Source organism: Lynx canadensis, chromosome E1 (genome assembly GCF_007474595.2).
Source record: "Lynx canadensis isolate LIC74 chromosome E1, mLynCan4.pri.v2, whole genome shotgun sequence".
In the NCBI taxonomy this organism is placed as follows: Eukaryota; Metazoa; Chordata; class Mammalia; order Carnivora; family Felidae; genus Lynx; species Lynx canadensis.
In genome coordinates, this window is record NC_044316.2 from 54,313,891 (window position 1) to 54,332,552 (window position 18,662).

General features: G+C 54.2%; 1 protein-coding gene across 1 annotated transcript; it reads right to left on the bottom strand.

Annotated features, from left to right (window-relative positions):
* Positions 1–2,767: 2,767 nt before the first annotated feature.
* On the bottom strand, positions 2,768–18,662 carry FADS6 (fatty acid desaturase 6). The gene is made up of 6 exons (XM_030295463.2): positions 18,429–18,662; positions 17,749–17,915; positions 7,884–8,064; positions 7,105–7,292; positions 5,689–5,868; positions 2,768–4,972 (listed from the first exon to the last, which is right to left on the bottom strand). Exons 1-6 carry the CDS (start codon positions 18,607–18,609, stop codon positions 4,823–4,825), a joined length of 1,047 nt encoding a protein of 348 aa, XP_030151323.1. The 5' UTR covers positions 18,610–18,662; the 3' UTR covers positions 2,768–4,822.

The window sequence follows — 18,662 nt, forward strand, 5'->3', positions numbered from 1 at the left end:
CCCTCCTAGCCCCGCCCCCAAGTCCCGCCTCCCACGCTTTGGGAGAGCGCAGCGTGGAGGCCACACTCCCCCCGCCCGAAAGAATCCCGCCCCAAAGGAGAAGTCCGCCCTCGGATCCACCCTCTATCGCTGAGGGCCCGCCCCCAGGACGTTCGAACTGTCGTGACTTAATAAATTTCTCCCCAACCTTCACCCTCCCTCCAATCGTCTAGAGGCTAGGGTTGGAGGAGAGCGAATCTTTATCGCTGTTCCAATCCCGCCTGAAGGAGGGAGCCAATTAGGAAGGGGCTTACTTTACTTAGCCCCTCCCACTCAGAGACTCTCGTCGCTCTCTGATGACGCACGGGCCCTTCCCTTTTCAAAGCGAACCCTCCCTCCCTGCGTCTAGTTTCTTCCCAACCAATCACGAGTCGAGTTCCAAGGGCGCCTCCCTGTCCATTGCGTAATAACCACGGAGTCCGGAAGTCTGGGAAAAAAGGGCTTCTGCCGGAGCCTTCGGGGCTTTCTGGGCGTTCTACAGGCGTGTCCAGGTCGGGCTAGGGAGCATTTTAAACTTTGGAGATCCAATCCCGTCTCACCCCCCCCTCCCCTTTACGTAGGTAAAGAAACGGGAGAAGCGGCTTGCCCTCGGTTCTAAGGACAGGGCAGATCTCCCACCCTTGCCCAGCAGCACTGGAAGTAAGGGTGAGGCTGCTAAGGCACTGGCCTTGGGTGCAGAATTGAAGGGAGCGCCAAAAGCCCCAGTAATCAAGATCAGTAGTATTTTCATGCAACGTTTTGAAAGATCAAAATTAATGCCAAAAATCCACGGTGACCAAAATATGTATTTAAAAGACAGGATCCCTGGTCAAATCTGACCCAATAAACCTAATGCCAGCTTCAGCTTTCTTTTTCCCCAAGGTCCCTCTTTGTCAGACACTTCGTTGGAGAAGCCTTCCCTGATGCATCTTCTCCCAAGCTGGGTTAAGGTCCCTTGTTGCCCACCCCGCCCAAGACTCTACTTTAGCTCATCGTTACTTATTACACTGTCTTACTGTTTTTTAAATTGTCTTTTTTATTGAAGTATAACAAACAGAAAAGTGCATAAATCATAAGTGTACTGTTTGATGAAACCACAAGATGTAACCATATAAGCACCATCCAGTTCAAGAAATAGGACGTGTGCCTCTCCTTGTCACTTCCCCTCCTTCCTATTAAGAAGTGAATGACTGTTCTGCTTTTTAAAAAGTAATTGTATTTTGGGGCGCCTGGGTGGCGCAGTCGGTTAGGCGTCCGACTTCAGCCAGGTCACGATCTCGCGGTCCGTGAGTTCGAGCCCCGCGTCGGGCTCTGGGCTGATGGCTCAGAGCCTGGAGCCTGTTTCCGATTCTGTGTCTCCCTCTCTCTCTGCCCCTCCCCCGTTCATGCTCTGTCTCTCTCTGTCCCAAAAAATACATAAACGTTGAAAAAGTAATTGTATTTTGTGCCTGTCCCACTGGACCAGGAGGAGGCAAACTATGGCTTGCAGGCCAAATCCTGCCCAAGCTGATGGTTTTTACATTCTTAAATGGTTAAAAGAATTGCAAACAATATTTTGTGGCATGTGAAAATTACATAAAGTTCCAAAAAAGTTTTATTGGAACACAGTCATGCTCATTTCTTTACATATTCTCTGTGGCTGTTTTCACACTTTGATGGCACGAAGTGCTTTGAGTAGTTGTGACTGAGGCCACATGGTCCACAAAGCCCAAAATGCTTACTATCTGGCCCTTTACAGAATGTATGTCAATTCCTGCACTCGATGGTAAGCTCCATGAGGTTGGGGCTCAATCTCATTCACTTTTATATCCCCAGAGCTCTGTATAGTGCCTGGCATGTGCAAAGGCTCCTGAAGAGTTTGTCTTAGTGATCAAACCATGTGTTATCCTTTCATGGGGAGGAAGAGAAGGAGAGTCAGGATCAGACATCTCTGAAAGCCCTACAGGACTCCCCACCCGGAAACAGTATGTCTGGTGGTCGAGAGCATGGATTCTGGAATCAGACACACTAGGTTTGAATCCTTCTCCTAACACTTACTAGCGATAGAACATTGAGAAATTTAATTTTTCTAAGCCTTGTCTTCACCATATTGAAGGAAAAAATAGTAAAAACGTCTTGTAAAACCTGAAACTAGGTGGCGTACGTAAAATTGTTGGCCATAAGTTCTGAAAATGTTAACTCTCATCACCATTGTCAATATAATCACCTCCCCTATAATTCTGTAAATTAGACCTCAGGTATCTGTACAGTCCTGGGAGGGCTTCATTCACTCCTATCACTTCACCCTTCCCTCCCAAGCCCCATGCTTTCCCAGCCCACATCCTTAGAGTAACAGAAAATTGAGCCTCAAAGAAATCGAGTGACTTGTTCCCAGGCACCTGTAGTCCAGCCAGGTCTCGTACCGGGGCCTTCAGCTACTGCCCAGCCCCCACTCAGGCCCAGGTCAATAACAATGAGTCACTGGTTATAGATTAGGATGGTTTTGATCATTGGCCAGGACTCCGCAATGGGACCTTTTCTGACATCGCATTTTTTCATGCGGAGAATTAGCAGTTTGATTAATCACATTCCCAGACCTGAAGGCAATTTCTGAGCTGTTAATGCATTTCGAAACAGCAGCAATAACATATAGCAAAGAACAAGGCTGGGGAGGCTGCCAAGGCTTTCTTGTTCCAGGGGGGCTGCTTGGATCCAAAACTCTGCTCTATCAGTCAGCCTCCCAGCAGGAAACAGATGGCACACTCCAAAGGACTGACTGAAAAGAGTTTAATGAAGGAACTTTGTACAGAGGTGTGGCCAGGATCAAGGGAATGGTGGAGCACCCCCAGGCTAGCAACGGCCGGAAGCCACTACCACCCCAGGTCCTGAAGAAGCAAAAGGAGGGAGCAGTTTCAGAAGTGGTGAGAGCCATAGCTGTAGGAAAGGGCACCGGACAGCAGCTGTGGTCTTTGGTAGAGGAAGGCGGGGCGAAGAAGAGTAGGGAATGGATTTGGAGGCTCAGGGTGGGTGCTCCAACAGGACCAGGCTTCGAGGATGCCTTCGCCTGCTGTCTAGCCCCTCCGCCCATCCCATTCAGCCTCCCCACCATCAGGGCCAGCAGGCCCTTTACCTTGTCCAAAGGCTTCACTGAAAAACAAGGCAATTGTGTGCTCTGAACATGACCCGCATGTTCTCAACCTAAGATGATTTTGCCCCCTAGGGGACAGTTAGTTGGCAATGCCCGGAGACATTTTTGATTGTTACAACTTGGGTTCCTGGCATCCCAGTGGGTAGAAGCTAGGGATGCTGTTAAACACCCCAGGGTGCCCAGGACAAGCCCCAGTGGCAAAGAATGATCCGGCCACGATGTCAATAGTGCCGACGTAAGAAACCCTGCTTTAGACTAACTGCTCTGGTCTCCTGTCATAGGCCTGGCCTACTTCTCTGTTCCTGCCTCAGCCTCCAGCTGGGCCCCATCCTTGCACCCTCTCGCCCAGCCACTAGTTAGGGAGGTTCCCAGTCCTCTCTCAAGGCTGCCCACTTTTGGCTGACCCTCAGTGGTGTCCCAGGCACACTCTGTCCTCCTCCAGCTGGCATCAGTGATCCCCTGTATCCCTGCCTTCCTCCCTGCACCTGTTCACAGCCAAGCCCAGCTCTTGACTCAAGCCTTTGTAGCTGCACCCTGCCCTCCTTCCCCTCCCCTCTAAGGCTGTCTGTCCTCCAGACCCTGTTCCCATCACCCCCTCCAGCCTCGGCTACCCACCCCCAGTAATTTTTCTCCTTGCAATTGATAGTTCTTCGAGGCCTACCCCTGCTAGACATCATGGAACAAAGCAGACTTTATCTAGAGCTCGCCAAGGTCAAGCTCAAAGCTAGTTACACTCTTATCTATGCCCTCATTTCCCCTGGAGTGCCCTCCCCACCAAACACATACACCTTAATTTCACTGATGTTCTCGAGGGTCTTGGTTGCTGCTGAGCCAGTGTCTTGCACAGGCTTCTCCAGCAGAGAAATTAGGAAAGTCTGCCAAAAGTAGCCTCTCCCAGGGCAGCTGGGTGGCTCAGTCCATTAAGCGTCCGACTTTGGCTCAGGTCGTGATCTCACAGTTCATGGGTTCGAGCCCCGCATCAGGCTCTGTGCTGATAGCTGAGCCCAGAGCCTGCTTCGGATTCCGTCTCTCTCTCTCTCTCTCTGCCCCTCCCCTGCTCATGCTCTGACTCTGTCTCTCAAAAATAAAGGAAAAAAAAATTTTTTTTAATTTTTTAAAAAAGTAACCTCTCCCTGTGGCCCCTGGGGAGAGGGCTCCTTGGGGGACACAGCCTCAAAGAACACAGGAAGAAGCAGTGGGCAGTTGAGCACGGGGTCTCCTGGCGCCCGGGAGGCCCTGAGGGCCTGACCCTTCGCTCTCCTCACCTACTGCCCTGCCCAGGGCCTCTCCTATCCCCATTCCCCATCACCTTCCCTTAGCCCTATCAAGGCTCAGACACAGCAGGGGAGGAATCCAGCTGTTTAGCGCCCTCCCCCACCCCCACCCCAAGATGAAGTTGGCTGAGATCCAGACTGACCAGAATGCCCACCACTGTTATTCCTTTCCCCCAGATATCCCTCCAAACCCAGAAAAGCAAGCGGATTTCTCCAGAAATCCCAGCCTGAGCTCTCCACCTCACTGCCCCCAGTGCCTCCCCACTCCACCACCAGCAGCCAAGCCACCGCCCTGGGGAAGGGCCCATGCCCTCCTGGACTGAGGGAAGGCCAGCAGAAGCAAGAGAGCTAGGATCGGGCTGGGGGGTGGGGAGGCAGGGCGCAGGGGGCGCCCCCCCCCCTTTTACTGCAATCCCACCAGCTCTGTGATGGGAGGGGTCTGCACCATGAACTCCTCATAGCGACTGAGGAACAGCCGGAAGCGAGCCAGGTAGGAGTCCTCGTTGTAAGGCAGCCGCTTCTCCTGGAGGAACCGGGACACCACGGGCTTCACCTGACAGAAGATGGGCAGGAGGAGGGGCCGCTGAGTCAGGACTGTGGGCAGGTCCCTCCCCACGGGGGGCCATGAGGCTTTGGAGGAGATGAGGGGCAGGGACCATTCCTGCCTCTCCCCTCCCAGCAGGCAAGGGAAAAGGGTGAGGGGTTTCTCCCCAACTTCCTTCCCCAGGGCTCCCAACTCCACGACAGTCCTCCTTGGCACAGGGGATAAAAGCTAGAGCTCCCTGGGGTGCCTGGGTGGCTCAGTCAGTTAAGTATCTGACTCTTGATCTTGGCTCAAGTCATGATCTCACGGTTCGTGGGTTCGAGACCCACGTCAGGCTCTGCACTGACAGCACCGAGCCTGCGTGGGATTCTCTTTCTTCCTCTCTCTCTGCCCCTCCCTCCCTCACACATACACATTCTCTCTCTCAAAAATAAGCATTAAAAAAAAAAAAAAAAAGCTAGAGCTCCCTTTTACCAAGCACGTACTGTGTGCCTAGCATTTCAGATCCATTTCATTTCAACCTTAAAGCCTGCTGCTAGCAAGCCCTGCTTACCCTCATTTTCCAGAGGGGGAAGCTGAGGCTCCGAGACATTCAGTTAACTTGTCCAGAGTCACAGTGCTGGTAAGGAACCCACATGCCTCTGGTCAGAAATGCACTCTGCTGCTCGTACACGGGGCGGTCCTTCCAGGGAACCTCCGCCCAGGCCAGCCTGATCCTCGCCTACCTTCAGGCACATGTTGTCAGAGAGCCGGGGGAAGAGGTGGTGCTCCACGTGACAGCTGACAATGGAGTGGCCGAATGCCCATTCCAGTACAGGCAGTCGGGGCAGGTTCAGCACACCCAGGCTCATCATGTGAATCCTCTGAGGCTTCTTGTCCCGAGAGAACATGGGCAGCCCAATGTGCTGTGACAGACACGTGGGTCATAGCTTCAGGCTGGACTGGGCAGCCCCGCGCCTCCCCGCCCTGCCCCGGACATCCTCACCCACCACGTGGGGACCCAGAGGGTCCTTCTGCCTCCCTCACCCCCACTGTGGCGAGACTCTCCTGTCTGTGCTCTGAGCTCAGTCTCACCCATCTCTGGGTCTCTCTCTCCACCTGTACAACAAGGGGCGTGGCCTGGGTACCCCCTTGAACCCCGTGGTACTGACATGACCACGACTTCCCACTGCGCGCTCTCACGCCACTCTGCCTTTATCTCATCCTGGAGAGGCCCTTCTCTGCTCTCTTTCCCCCCATCAAAATCCTGCTCAGGGTTCAAGATCAAGTTTGTGCACCCTCTTGTTGTTTCATTCAACAAGTATGGAAATATGCCTCCTCTGCCAGGCTCGGTCCTGGGTCTTAAGGATTTGCAAGTGAATGGGCGCTTCCGCTCCAGTAGGACAGGGAGGCAGGACCCACAGCTGTGTCCTAGGAGATGAAGTCGTCATTGGCAGCACGGCAGGTGCTGGAATGGGGAAGGATACTCTGACCTCCAGGCACCTAGTCTTTGTGTCCAGGGGCGCTTGCCTATGGAAATGGCCCTAGAACTGAGTGCTGAGCCCCAGGCCTCCCCTGAACACCTCCCATCTCCACCCCCTCCATCTGGGAAGGCCCTCCTCACTTGGGGTCATCACAGTAAGTGCCCTGAGGGCAGGAGATGGGGTCCTAATCACCTGTGCCCCCACAGGGCCTAATCAAGTGCCCTATGCATAGAACTTTCTCAAATCTTGGGACACCTGGGTGGCTCAGTCAGTTGAGCCCCCTCCGACTTCGGCTCAGGTCATGATCTCATGGTTTGTGAGTTCGAGCCCCACGTCGGGCTCCGTGCTGACAGCTCAGAGCCTGGAGCCTGCTTCGGATTCGCGTCTCCCTCCCTCTCTGCCCCTCCCCCACTCGTGCTCACTCTCTCTCTCTCTCTCTCTCTGTGTCTCTCAAAAATGAATAAACATTAAAAAAAATTTTTTTTAAGTTTCTCAAATCTTCCATCCACGATCCACATGTGAATGGCAGCTGGTGTTGCAGAGAAGCAAACTCTTTACCTGAAATCCAACTTCTCTGTGATGACCCACGGAGAGAGGTTGGGGTGGGAGGTGGGGGGAGTGCATCTCTCTCCCCAGAACACTGAGTCTAGCCTGTGCTCAGGGTCGGGGAGGCCTCACCTGGAAGATGTTGATGTGGAGGTAAGGGTGGGCCAGCAGGGACCTGGTGGTGAACATGCACAGCAGGGCCGAGCCGGGGCTCCCGAAGCCAGACACATTCAGAAGCAGCCAGTAGTGAGCATAGAGGCCCAGGGAAATCAGGCCCAGCGTCCGCACAGCCGACCTGAGCTCCACCTTTCTCAGCCGCTCTGCCAGAGGGAGCAAGAAAGAGAGTGTGGGGGTGGGGGGAGGAAAAGCCTCCCCCCCACCCCGGCCCAATGGTGCTAACTAGGGCGTTAACTAGGGCGACCGTTCATCCACACAGCCCTGAAAAGTAGGTTCACCCATTTTATGGATAAGGAAACAGCATTAAGCAACTTGGCCAAGCCCACTCTGCTGGTAGGTGGTGAGAGCCATCCACGGCTGGGACCCGGGTCCGGCTGCCCTCCAGCCCCTCCTTCCACCACACAATACTGCTCTCACGATATTACAGTCCACAACCCGCAATAGAGCGCAAGGCCTTTGCAAAGTATTTTTACATCTATGACCTCATGATGCTTTCACACCGCCCTTGAGGACCAAGTAAGAACCTGAGGCTCAGACTGGTTAAGTTACCTGCCTGTGGTCATCAGCCAGTAAGTGGCACAGCCAGACTTGGCCCGGGGGCCGAGGCTCCTTCCACCCTGCCTGGCTGTCTCAGAAAGTTTCTGGTCTTAACTTGGGGCTCCCAGCTTCCTCTACAAGCAGCCTCCAGGAAGCCAGGAGGGGGAGTAAGGGAAGTGGGGCCCTGGCATACTCACCAACAGCCACCAATGGGGTGAGGACGGGGATCAAGAGAGGAGCAAGGAACATGTACACGTAGCGGTTGAGGCAAGGCAGCCTCCACGTGCTCGAGTCCCCAAGGCCCAACACATTGGTGTAACCATGGTGCATCTTGACGTGTCCATACTTGCCGTACTCTGCAGAGAAGGACGAGCATACCTAGAGGAGGGAGCCAGGGAGGGCACCGGGGGCCGGGTCAGGCACAGTCAGGCAAAGTAGGACCTCAAGGACACCCACCGTCCCCGGATTGCATTTCCGGGACCTTCCTGCCTCACATCCCGGCTAATCAGACCATCTACTCTCAGGTTCCGCGACCACAGGGTAGCAGCAAGTCAAAAGAACTGCGTCCACTAGGGGTGGCGATGCTAAGTGTTTGGAGGTGAGACGCCAACCCCCACGATTGCCACTCTGTCACTGGCCACCCGAGCAAGCCTGCAAGCCTGACAGGGCTCTCAGGGGACTGGGCACACTGCAGGGAAAGCTCCGGGCACCCAGCTGCAATTATTTTGTTCATGTTTATCTTGGAAACATCTGTATTTCCATAACGCTGCTTTGCATTCGGAGCCCAGAGCGGCAAGGGGAGGGGCGCAAGAGTGGCCTGGCCATGAGGGTGGCGCCCAGGGTGAGGAGCCCGGGTGGGGGGCTGAGTGTGAACCTCTCCCCAGGGGTGACTCCTCTGGCACGCACCCTCACCCTCGTGGGATTCTTCGTAGCTGCCCAGGAGAAGCAGAGGCTCTGGGACCCCAAGAAGGGCAATCATTCTGAATGCAAAAGAGGCAATAAGGAGTTTCTTATGCAGATATATGCAAATGAAAACGCAGATAACAGCTTCCTCCAGTATTTCATCCAGACCAGAAGATCTTGTTAATTTTATCCAAGATCGCTGCCTGCCTGTTTCCGGAAGGACTTGAAGACTCTTCCAGCGCCAGTCACCACTGTGAGCCTCGAAAAGATAGCCGAACACCCTTCCCTGAGTGCCCAGCGTGCTGCACTTTACAAATGTGATTTGCTCATCTCCCAAGCCTAGTGAGTCAGCGGCGTTATTATTCACAGTTGACAGAAGCAGAAACTGAGGCAGAGAGAGGCCACGTGACCACCCCAGGTGACTAACTCCAGGCCACTTGGCTAGGAAGGTGGCAGAGGTAGGATCTGAACCCAGAATCCACCCAAGATAAGCCATAAGGCCCTGGAGATGAGCCGCTAACTCCAAGAGAGCAGGAACCCAGGCTCTGGGCCCCAGGCAGCAGAGGCAAAGCCAGGAGAAGACATATAAGGAACGACACTGTCTTCACACTCTGTTTGCAGCAACCTTCTCCCTCGGAATGAAACGGCACTGAAATACAGCCGGAAGGTCTAGCTAAAGGATGCTGGGGCGGGGCGGGGGGGAGAGGGACAGTTAGGGAGGTCACAACTGCGGTTTTACGACAGACACGTCAACCCCGTATTGCAGGGGCCCCTCTGGAGACAGAGGATGGGGTCCAGCACAGCCCTGCTAGGAGTCCGTGACAGCAGCAGGAGGAGGTAATCTGCCTAAGAATGAGTTCTGCTGTCTGTTTCTATAAACTCGCAGAGGGACGAGGTTGGGCCAGGCTGCAGAGGGCGGGCAGGTCACATGTCAGCTGAAGTGACATCTCGTGCAGGCCTGCTGGTCTCCAGAGCACGCACCCATCGGGGCCACGTGGTTGGTTTGGGTTCCAGGCAGAAGCTTTCAGCAGCGGGCACACAGGGCTGTGGCTGGGGTCTGCCGGGGGCCAGCCTGCCTCTGTCCAGGGCTTCCAGGTGTGTGTTTTGATCCTCAAGGCTCTCTCCCATGTAACTGGAACCAGCAACTGGTTTTGTTTTTGTTATCTTTTACAGAGAGCGGGTGAGAGGGGCAGAGGGGAAGAGAGAGAGAGACAGAGAGAGAATCCCAAGCTGGCTCCATGCTCAGAGCAGGGCCGGATGCAGGGCTCAATCCCACGACCCTGGGATCATGACCTGAGCAGAAATCAAGAGTTGGACGCTCAACCAACTGAGCCATCCAGGTGCCCCAAGAAGCAACTGTTTTTAATTGCTGCTTCTGTGCACCTCTCCTTCAAGGGCCAACCACACCTGTACTGCGCTGGGACGAAGTTGCCTTTCCTTTCCAGCGTGGGCTCCGCATCTCCACGCACACTGGCGGCTCACTGCACTCTGACTAGTGATGTCACAAACGACCTGGCGCCTGAGTAGGGCTGAACATGGTAAGAGCTGGGCCCTCAGGAACCCCGTCGGGTCCTCAGTCAGCTTCTCAGCCACGTGGCCAGACCCCAGGAAGCTGAGAGCTGAGCTGCACGTGACTCAGTGCACACTTCCAGAGTCTGTACATGGTTGGCCTTTTTATATGAATAAGAACAGATTTGGGGCTATTTCTATAACACTGGAATTCTCACTCCCTTCTGGATGTTCCTTCCGTAGAGGAAAGGAGGGGGTGGCTTTGGGCTGGAAGAGAAGACTGCACACCCTGCCGCGCGTCTCCTGCGCATGTACGCCCATCAGCCAGAAGGCAGGGGAGATGGCCAAATGCCGCGGAGGCAGCTGGGAAATGCACTGTCCGCTGTGAAGGATTGGGCAGAGGTCTCACCCAAGAGGATTCCACATGCAGACCCAGGGAGAATTCCAGAAGCCTCAAGGCTTGATGATGTCTCTCCTCCTCCTCCTCGTCCTCCTCCTCCTCCATTCCCCTCTTCTTCTTCTTCTTCTTCTTCTTCTTCTTTTTAGTAATCTCTACATCCGAAGTGGGGCTCAAATTCATGATCCCAAGATCAAGAGTCACATGTTCCACTGCCTGAACCAGCGGGGTCCCCAACGCTGGTGTTAACCTCTTAATGTCAACATGCAGTCCCTCCAGAAGACTTAAGGGCTCCAATCTCCTAGCAGCACTCAGGCTCTACAAGTGGCCACAGTGTGCATGGGCAGGTACCAGTGAAAGTCCTCTTGCCAACTGCCCTCTGCTAAGTATCAGGGACCCCAAGTCTCCCATCATTCACTTCTTCCTTCACTCAGCTGTTTGCTCTCTCAGGCATCCTCCGCCCTCCGCCGGTGGCCAAAGGTAATTAACAGCTAAGCTGGTAGTTTGAAAACAATTATTTTTTGAATAGGAACTATGCTTACATAATTCTGAATTCAAAAAGTGGGCAGTGACAGGTTGTCTTTCCTTTTTTTCTTTAAAAAAATGTTTAATATTTATTTTTGGGAGAGAGAGAGCGTGCGCTCAAGCATGAGTGGGGGAGGGGCAGAGAGAGGGAGAGACACAGAATCCGAAGCAGGCTCCAGCCTCCGAGCTGTCAGCACAGAGCCTGATGCGGGGTTTGAACCCACGAACCATGAGATCATGTCCTGAGCCGAAGTCAAGCACTTAACTGACTGAGCCACCCAGGCGCCCCTCTTTTTTTTTTTTTAACATTTATTTATTTTTGAGAGACACCATGTGAGCAGGGGCAGGGCAGAGAGAGAGGGAGACACAGAATCTGAAGCAGGCTCCAGGCTCCAAGCTGTCAGCACAGAGCCTGATGCAGGGCTCAAGCCCACAAACCACGAGATCATGACTTGAGCCGAATACACTATTTGGGATATACTTCTACAAAAACTGGTTTTTTTACCTGAAACTCGAATTTCTCTGGGAGTCCTGTATTTTTTTTTTTTTTTTTTTTTTTTTTTTTTTTTTTTTTTTTGCTACATCTGAAAGCCCTACTCGGTGAGGATACAAGTTTCTGAGTCTGAGTCCTCAGGTACCGGGCAGGACCCAGGTGAACATGGCCACCTCTCAGCACTTCTGGATAAGAGAGGGGGCAGCAGTGAGGGCCAAAGCAAGAGGAGACCCTGGAAGCCTCGTCTTGATGGGAGCTGGCTGGATGTGGTCAGCCCTGAGCCATCGAGCAGCCATGATGGGATTCTCTCCCCTTTAAGGCCTTGTCCCCAGAAACTTCCCAGCTCCTCTGCTGGGCACACAGTCCTCCTTACTCCTTCTCTCCAGAGTCCAGATTTCTGTGGGTCCCTCATGTACCACGCTGTCGGCCGTATCCCCGCCTTTATGTGTACATCTGCTCTGTCTGGGGCTGGGGCTGGCAGCGCTGGCCTGGCAGTTCCTCATCTGGACACGTTCCCCAGGAGTTCTCGGCCCTGGCACCACCGACATTTGGGACAGGGTCATTGTTGTGAGGCCTGTCCTATGCACTGAAGGCTGTTTACGGCATCCAGCCTCGACCCACCAGATGCCAGTAACACACGTGCGAGTGCACACGCACGCACACACACACAAGCACACGCACACACACACACACACACACACACACACCAGTCACAACAGCCAAAGATGTCTGCAGACATTGCCTAGTACCCCTGCTGTGCTCTCTCGGTGCTCACGGCCTGCACATCACCTGCTTGATGTCCCTGCCACGTTCTGCCTGTCCTGGTCCCGGCTGAGCAGCCTTGGCCAAGTGACTGAACCCCCCAGATCAATGTTTCCTCATGTATGAAGTGAGGATAATAACAGCGTCCCCCTCATAGGGAGGCATGATTACTAAAGAAGATAATTCAGGGCGCCTGGGTGGCTCAGTTGGTTGAGCATCTGACTTCAGCTCGGGTCACGATCTCACAGTTCGTGAGTTCGAGCCCCACATCAGGCTCCATGCTGACAGCTCAGAGCCTGGAGCCTGCTTCAGCTTCTGTGTCTCCCTCTCTGTCTCCACCCCTTCCCCACTTGTGGTATCTCTCTCTCTCTCTCTCTCTCTTTTTCTCAAAAATAAATTTTAAAAACGTAAGAAAATAAATTTTTTTTAAAAAAGAAGATAATTCATGTAAAGTACACAGTAAGCACCCAGGAAGAATCGGCCAATATAATCAGGATTTTTATTGCTTCCCCACTTGACTCTGAGCCCTTGGAGAACTAGAGCGGGTCTCGCTTGCCATTGTGTCCCCAGCACGCAGAGGAGGGCTTGGACAAGCTCAGTGACATGGAGGGCGCTGCTCAGCCATCACTGCTCAGCCTGGACCAGCACTGTCTCAGCCCCCCAAGCTCCTCCCTCAACCTGTGAATCCTGTTCGGGCTGGGCAGCCACTGCTGGACTCACAGCAAGCCTGCCCTGTTCTCTCCGAGCCTCTCCCTCAGGGCTGCAACCCTCGGACTCAGGCTGCCATCCACAGATGACTGCCTGGACCACCTAGCCCTGCTCCGGGGTCCTCTGCCACTGAGAGGCCATATGCACGCCCACCACGGTCGCCACCACCAAGAGCCAACCTGTACAGACCCACAGAAATAGGAGTTCCCAGAGTCCTCGGGCTTATCCTTGAGGAAATCACACCAAAGCTGGGGGGGGGGTGGGGAGGGAGGCTGCCGGAAAGTCCATTTTGCAGATCTACACATGATAAAATAAATGGCAGGTACACACATACACACACACACACACACACAGTGCCTATGTCAATTTCCTGTACACACACACACACACACACACAGTACCTATGTCAATTTCCTGTACACACACACACACACACACACAGTGCCTATGTCAATTTCCTGTACACACACACACAAACACACACACACAGTGCCTATGTCAATTTCCTGTACACGTACACACACACACACACACACACACAGTGCCTATGTCAATTTCCTAGTTTGGCTATTGAAAGACACATATAAATGTAACTATTGGGGGAAGCTGACTAAAGTGGACACGGGACCTCTCTGTCCTATATTTGCAACGGGCCTGTGAATCTATAATTATTTCAAAGCAAAAGTTGTTTTTTTTTTTTACAAAAGTATATTTTGTACTACAGATCTGGTTTTGCCCTCTAAATTTTTTAAAAATTTAAAAATCACAGTTGGGCATACTCAGACTAACACGCCTCAGGGTTTGAGTACAGATAGAGGAAAGGGCAGAGACACAGACCAGGAGATAATGGCCACACCACAGAACTTGAGAATATTCAAGAATCATGACCAGGCTGGGGCTTCTGAGCTCTGTTTCCACCACTACACTGGACTCAAAGGAAGGGGATGGCATCCCCCTGTGTGACACCCCTCCCCCAGGGCAGAGCCAGCGCCCCCATGTTCTCCTAGGACCAGCTGTGGCCCCACTCCCAAAGCACAAAGCCAACTTTAGAAGGAGAGCTTGAAGTTGGGACACACTAAAGAGCTTAGTAACTGGTACAGCCTGTTCCCTCCCACTCGGGGAGCATCTTGATTGTGAGTGCAATACAGGGAAGTCCTTAAGGCCTCTGATTTCAGGAGTTAATCCTTCCCAAGCTCCGGGATTTAAGCCAATAATGGCCCTGCCTACTCCACCCTGTCCCTCCCTTCCTGAGGTCTGGTCCAGGCACATAACCTCAGACGGGGAAAGGCAGGTGCTCCTGCAGGGAAGCCATCAGAGCTCCGAGGAGTGGGTCAAAGGCTCACAAGCAGGAGGAATGGAACTTTCTCATGTAGACCAGAGTGCGTCTTCAGAGGGAAGTTCACGCTAGTGTGGGCAGGTCTGTGTGACTGGGGATACTTCAAAGAAACAATAACTGGAGTGTCACTGCCCTGTCCCTCCTGCCTGCCACCCTCCCCCGCCCCGCTCCAGATCCAAGAGGCCAGAGAGGGCCAGGTCTTTGTCCCACCCTGAGCTCGAGTCAGCAGACCTTGGGACAAAACTGGAAAAAGCCAGGTGCCCAGGGACACCAATGATACTTGCTAACGCCTAGGGCTACAGACTAGAGGACTGGATCATTCTATAGTGATGGTGGCTCCTGAGGGTCAAGGTTTGGGCAGAGCACAGGCAGCCAACAAGAGAAGGATCAAAGAGAGAAGACAACAGGATGTGGCAAAAGTGGAGTGTCGGGAGTCCAGGAGGGTCCTGGGCAGCGCGAACTTGTCCTTTGTGCAACACAGAGAATAGGTGCCGCAGCAAACAGCGCCCTTCACACACACACACACACACACACACTCACTCACACACTCACACACACACTCAGGTCTGTCCAGCTTTGCACAATGCATCAACCTTTCTGTTAAAAACAAACAGCACTGGGGCGCCTGGGTGGCTCAGTCGGTTAAGCGGCCGACTTCGGCTCAGGTCATGATCTCGAGGTCCGTGAGTTCAAGCCCCAAGTCAGGCTCTGTGCTGACAGCTCAGAGCCTGGAGCCTGTTTCGGATTCTGTGTCTCCCTCTCCCTGACCCTCCCCCGTTCATGCTTTGTCTCTCTCTGTCTCAAAAATAAATAAACGTTACAAAAAAAATTAAAAAAAAAAACAAACAACAAACAGCACTAACAAACAACAACCAAAACTGCTAACTCTCTCCTTGCAGTTTACAGCACGTTCCCTCCAGAGAGAAAGCAAAGCCAACACTTGGTGAGCGTCCAAGAGTCGGCCCAGGCCCTAAATCAAGATCTATGTGGTCTCACTTAATCCTCAGCATGACTTCGTGGGGCCAGTAATGCTCTCATCCTGTTTATTAGGTGAGGAAGCCAACACTGAATTAAAGACCTTGCCCAAGGTCAGGCAGCCAGCGAGGCTGGGCATGTGGCTTCAAAGGCTGTGCCCAGACACTGTCCCCTGCCTGGCCACCAAGACCAGCACCCTCCCCGAGGACTGCACTTGCCCCACTAAAGCCAGCGGTACGGGGAGACTGAGCCGTGCCCTGCCCCACCCTGGAAACCAGATCCTCCCCAGAGAGTAGCCAGAACCACACTGTGCGGGGCAGAAAGCAGGGCCATTCCCACACAGGTGAGCTAGTACCTGAGTACTGAGCTGACACGCCCCGCAGCAGTCACAACACTGACATGACAGCCAGGCCTCCCCACCACAAGGGGGTCACGGGCCTCGAGGCTATGACTGTCCACTAGCTGGCTTTTCCCTAGACTTTGTTCCACATCACCTGTGGGGGTAATCATCAACAAACATTAATGAAACACCCAGAATCCAGCCCTGTGCCAAGAGCCGAAGATACAAAGAGACAAAGATGAGGCCACTGCCCTGGGGCTCGTGGGGACAAGACAGCGTGCAGCTGCAAAGCCACGTGGGTCCCCAGGGCAGGTCACATGCTGTGATTCCATGCAAGCTCTTCAGCTGGGGAAACTGGGGAGGCTTCTCAGTGGAGGCGTCCTCAGCTCACTGTCTTTGCCTGGCACCCACGATGGCTACTGTGCTCCCAGAGTCTAGGCCAGGGAGTTCTCAGACTTGGGTGGGTATCAGATTCACCTGGGGACCTTGGTAAATAAAGTGGCCAGGCCTCTCTCCTCCAAGAAACCTGGGCTTCCAGACCATTCAGCTGCACGCTGAAGTTTGACAAGGTCACCTCTGTATAGGTGAGTCCCCTGTCATAACTTGTCCAAACTCCACACCTCCTCATCCCCAGCTGCTCCCAGGCTCCTGGCACTCAGGACAGCTTTGAAAAGTCCACACGGAACTAATCCTACCTGTCGTGTCCCCAGTTTCTCCCCTGCTCATGATTACAAACTGGGGCGGGCTGGGGGAGGCACCTGACCCTGGCTCCAGGCCTCAGAGTCTGGCTAGCACCAGTGCCCAGGGATTCTGGGAAGGGAAGTATCTTGAAATGGACCCTAATTGGGGCGCCTCGGGTGGCTCAGTGAGTTAAGCGTCTGACTCTTGATTTAGGCTCAGATCATGATCTCACGGTTCATGAGTTCAAGCCCCACATCAGCGCAGAGCCTGCTTGAGATTCTCTGTCTCCCTCTCTCTCTGCTCCTCCACCACGCATGTGTGGACTGTCACATGAGAGAGAGAGAGAGAGAGAGAGCGCACAAGCGAGGGAGGGGCAGAGAGAGAGGGAGACACAGAATCCGAAGCAGGCTCCAGGTGCTGAGCTGTCAGCACAGAGCCCAACGTGGGGCTCAAACTCTTGAACTGTGAGATCATGACCTGAGCCGAAGTCCAAAACTTAACCGAGACACCCAGGTGCCCCAATAAACATTTCTTCTAAATGGACCCCAAGGATCAGAAACCTGTAGGTTCCTCTTATTCTTAGCACTTTAGAAATGAGTGCAGGAGGGGAGGAGAAGAAAGGGAGAATGGAGAATGCTAGATAAGAAATGTACAACTTCACTGGGGTGCCTGGGTGGCTCAGTCAGTTGAGCAGCTGACTTCGGCTCAGGTCATGATCTCCTGGCCCGTGAGTTGGAGCCCTGCATTGGGCTCTGTGCTGAAGGCTCAGAGCCTGGAGCCTGCTTCGGATTCTGTGTCACCCTCTCTCTGTGCCCCTCCTCTGCTCACACTCTGTCTCTCTCTCTCTCTCTCTCTCTCTCTCTCAAAAATAAATAAACATTAAAAAAACATTTAAAAAAAGAAATATATCACTTCATAAAATGTCATTTGTGTGTCTGTAGGCGTGTATAGTTCTATAAACCTTTGTAAAGTTACATAAAGTTAATAATTGAGTTAGTTGGTCATGGTAACGAGTGGCAGAAAAGGACCGTTTCTGGTGTCAGCTTTCATATTTGTTCCTAAGGGACCTGGATGCCCTGGTAGGAGAAGGAAGTTCTATCGCCACTTGGTCCGGTGCCACAGAGAGGCAAGCGGGTGCCCCCAGGAGAAACAGGGGTGCCCGGGCTGGCACAGGTACACACAGGTGCATTCCTCACGCAGCTCTCAGGAGGGGCCCGGCGGTGTAAGCGGCCTCTCAAGGGCTTGGGGACAAGCACACACACATAGACTTGCGAAACTGTAGAGCACGCTGTGCGCTCAGACATGCATACCAACGGCTGTAGTGGCCCCTCCACATGGGCACACAGCCGAACACCCCCCGAACGCTGCGGCAGAACAGTGAGGTGGCCCCCACAGGAAGTACCAGCAGCCACGCCCACCCCTCCCAGGCTCACCTCCACAAAGAAAAGCTCCCAGATCCTGCTCCAGCGTTTTGACTCGGTGAGGGCACCGTGTGTGGCCAGGTGGCTGCCCTTGACCGTGAGCGTGTAGTGGCACACGCCCAGGATGATGATGCCCAGTGCAAGGACGAGGACGTTCTCAGAGCGCAGGCTTAAGAACCCTGTATAGAGGAAGGAGAGTGGGGAGAGGGGGAGAGGGGGCAGACAGGGCCTTTCTCCAGCTCCTGGAGATCTGGGTCCAAACACCCGGGTCCCCACCGCTGGAGACCAGGCCAAAGTGGGCCCAGGGCCAGGGGCGGGATGGGGGTGGGGGGCTGCCACAGGCGGCGGTGGGGCAGGTCCCGGCCAGGAGAGGTCCAGGGGAAACCCCATCCCTGGTGTTCCCCCCATAGAACATACTCCCCTCCCCCAGTCCCTCTCCTCCCTCTCAACCTTCCCCTCCACCACCCTTCATGCCATCAGGCCTTCTCCCTCCTCCAGCGCCCCATTCTCTGGGGACACAGGGCAGGTCACTGCAATCAGACTTTCGGATCTGGGGTGTACCCCTCCTTCCGGGGTCCCGGGCACGGGCCATGTCCCCCACGCCCCAGTCCCCAGCCTCTCCCCTACCCTACCCCGCACCCCCTTCCCCAGCCGCAGCGCCGCCCTCTGTCCCCCTGTCCGGTGCTCCTCACCGGCAGGCACCGAGAGGAGGCTGAGCGCGAGGATGGCGCAGTCCACACCGTGGCGCTCCCACCAAGAGCTCGTCCTCACCACGTCCTGAACCAGCGTCTCCAGCTCACCCAGCAGCGCCTCGCCCCCGCCGTGGCCCCGGGGAGCGCCGGGTGCCGGCTCCATGAGGGGCCGCCAGGACATCCCAGGAGGACTCGGGACGGTCTGCGGCGCCCTGCGAGGCGCCTAGTGCGGGC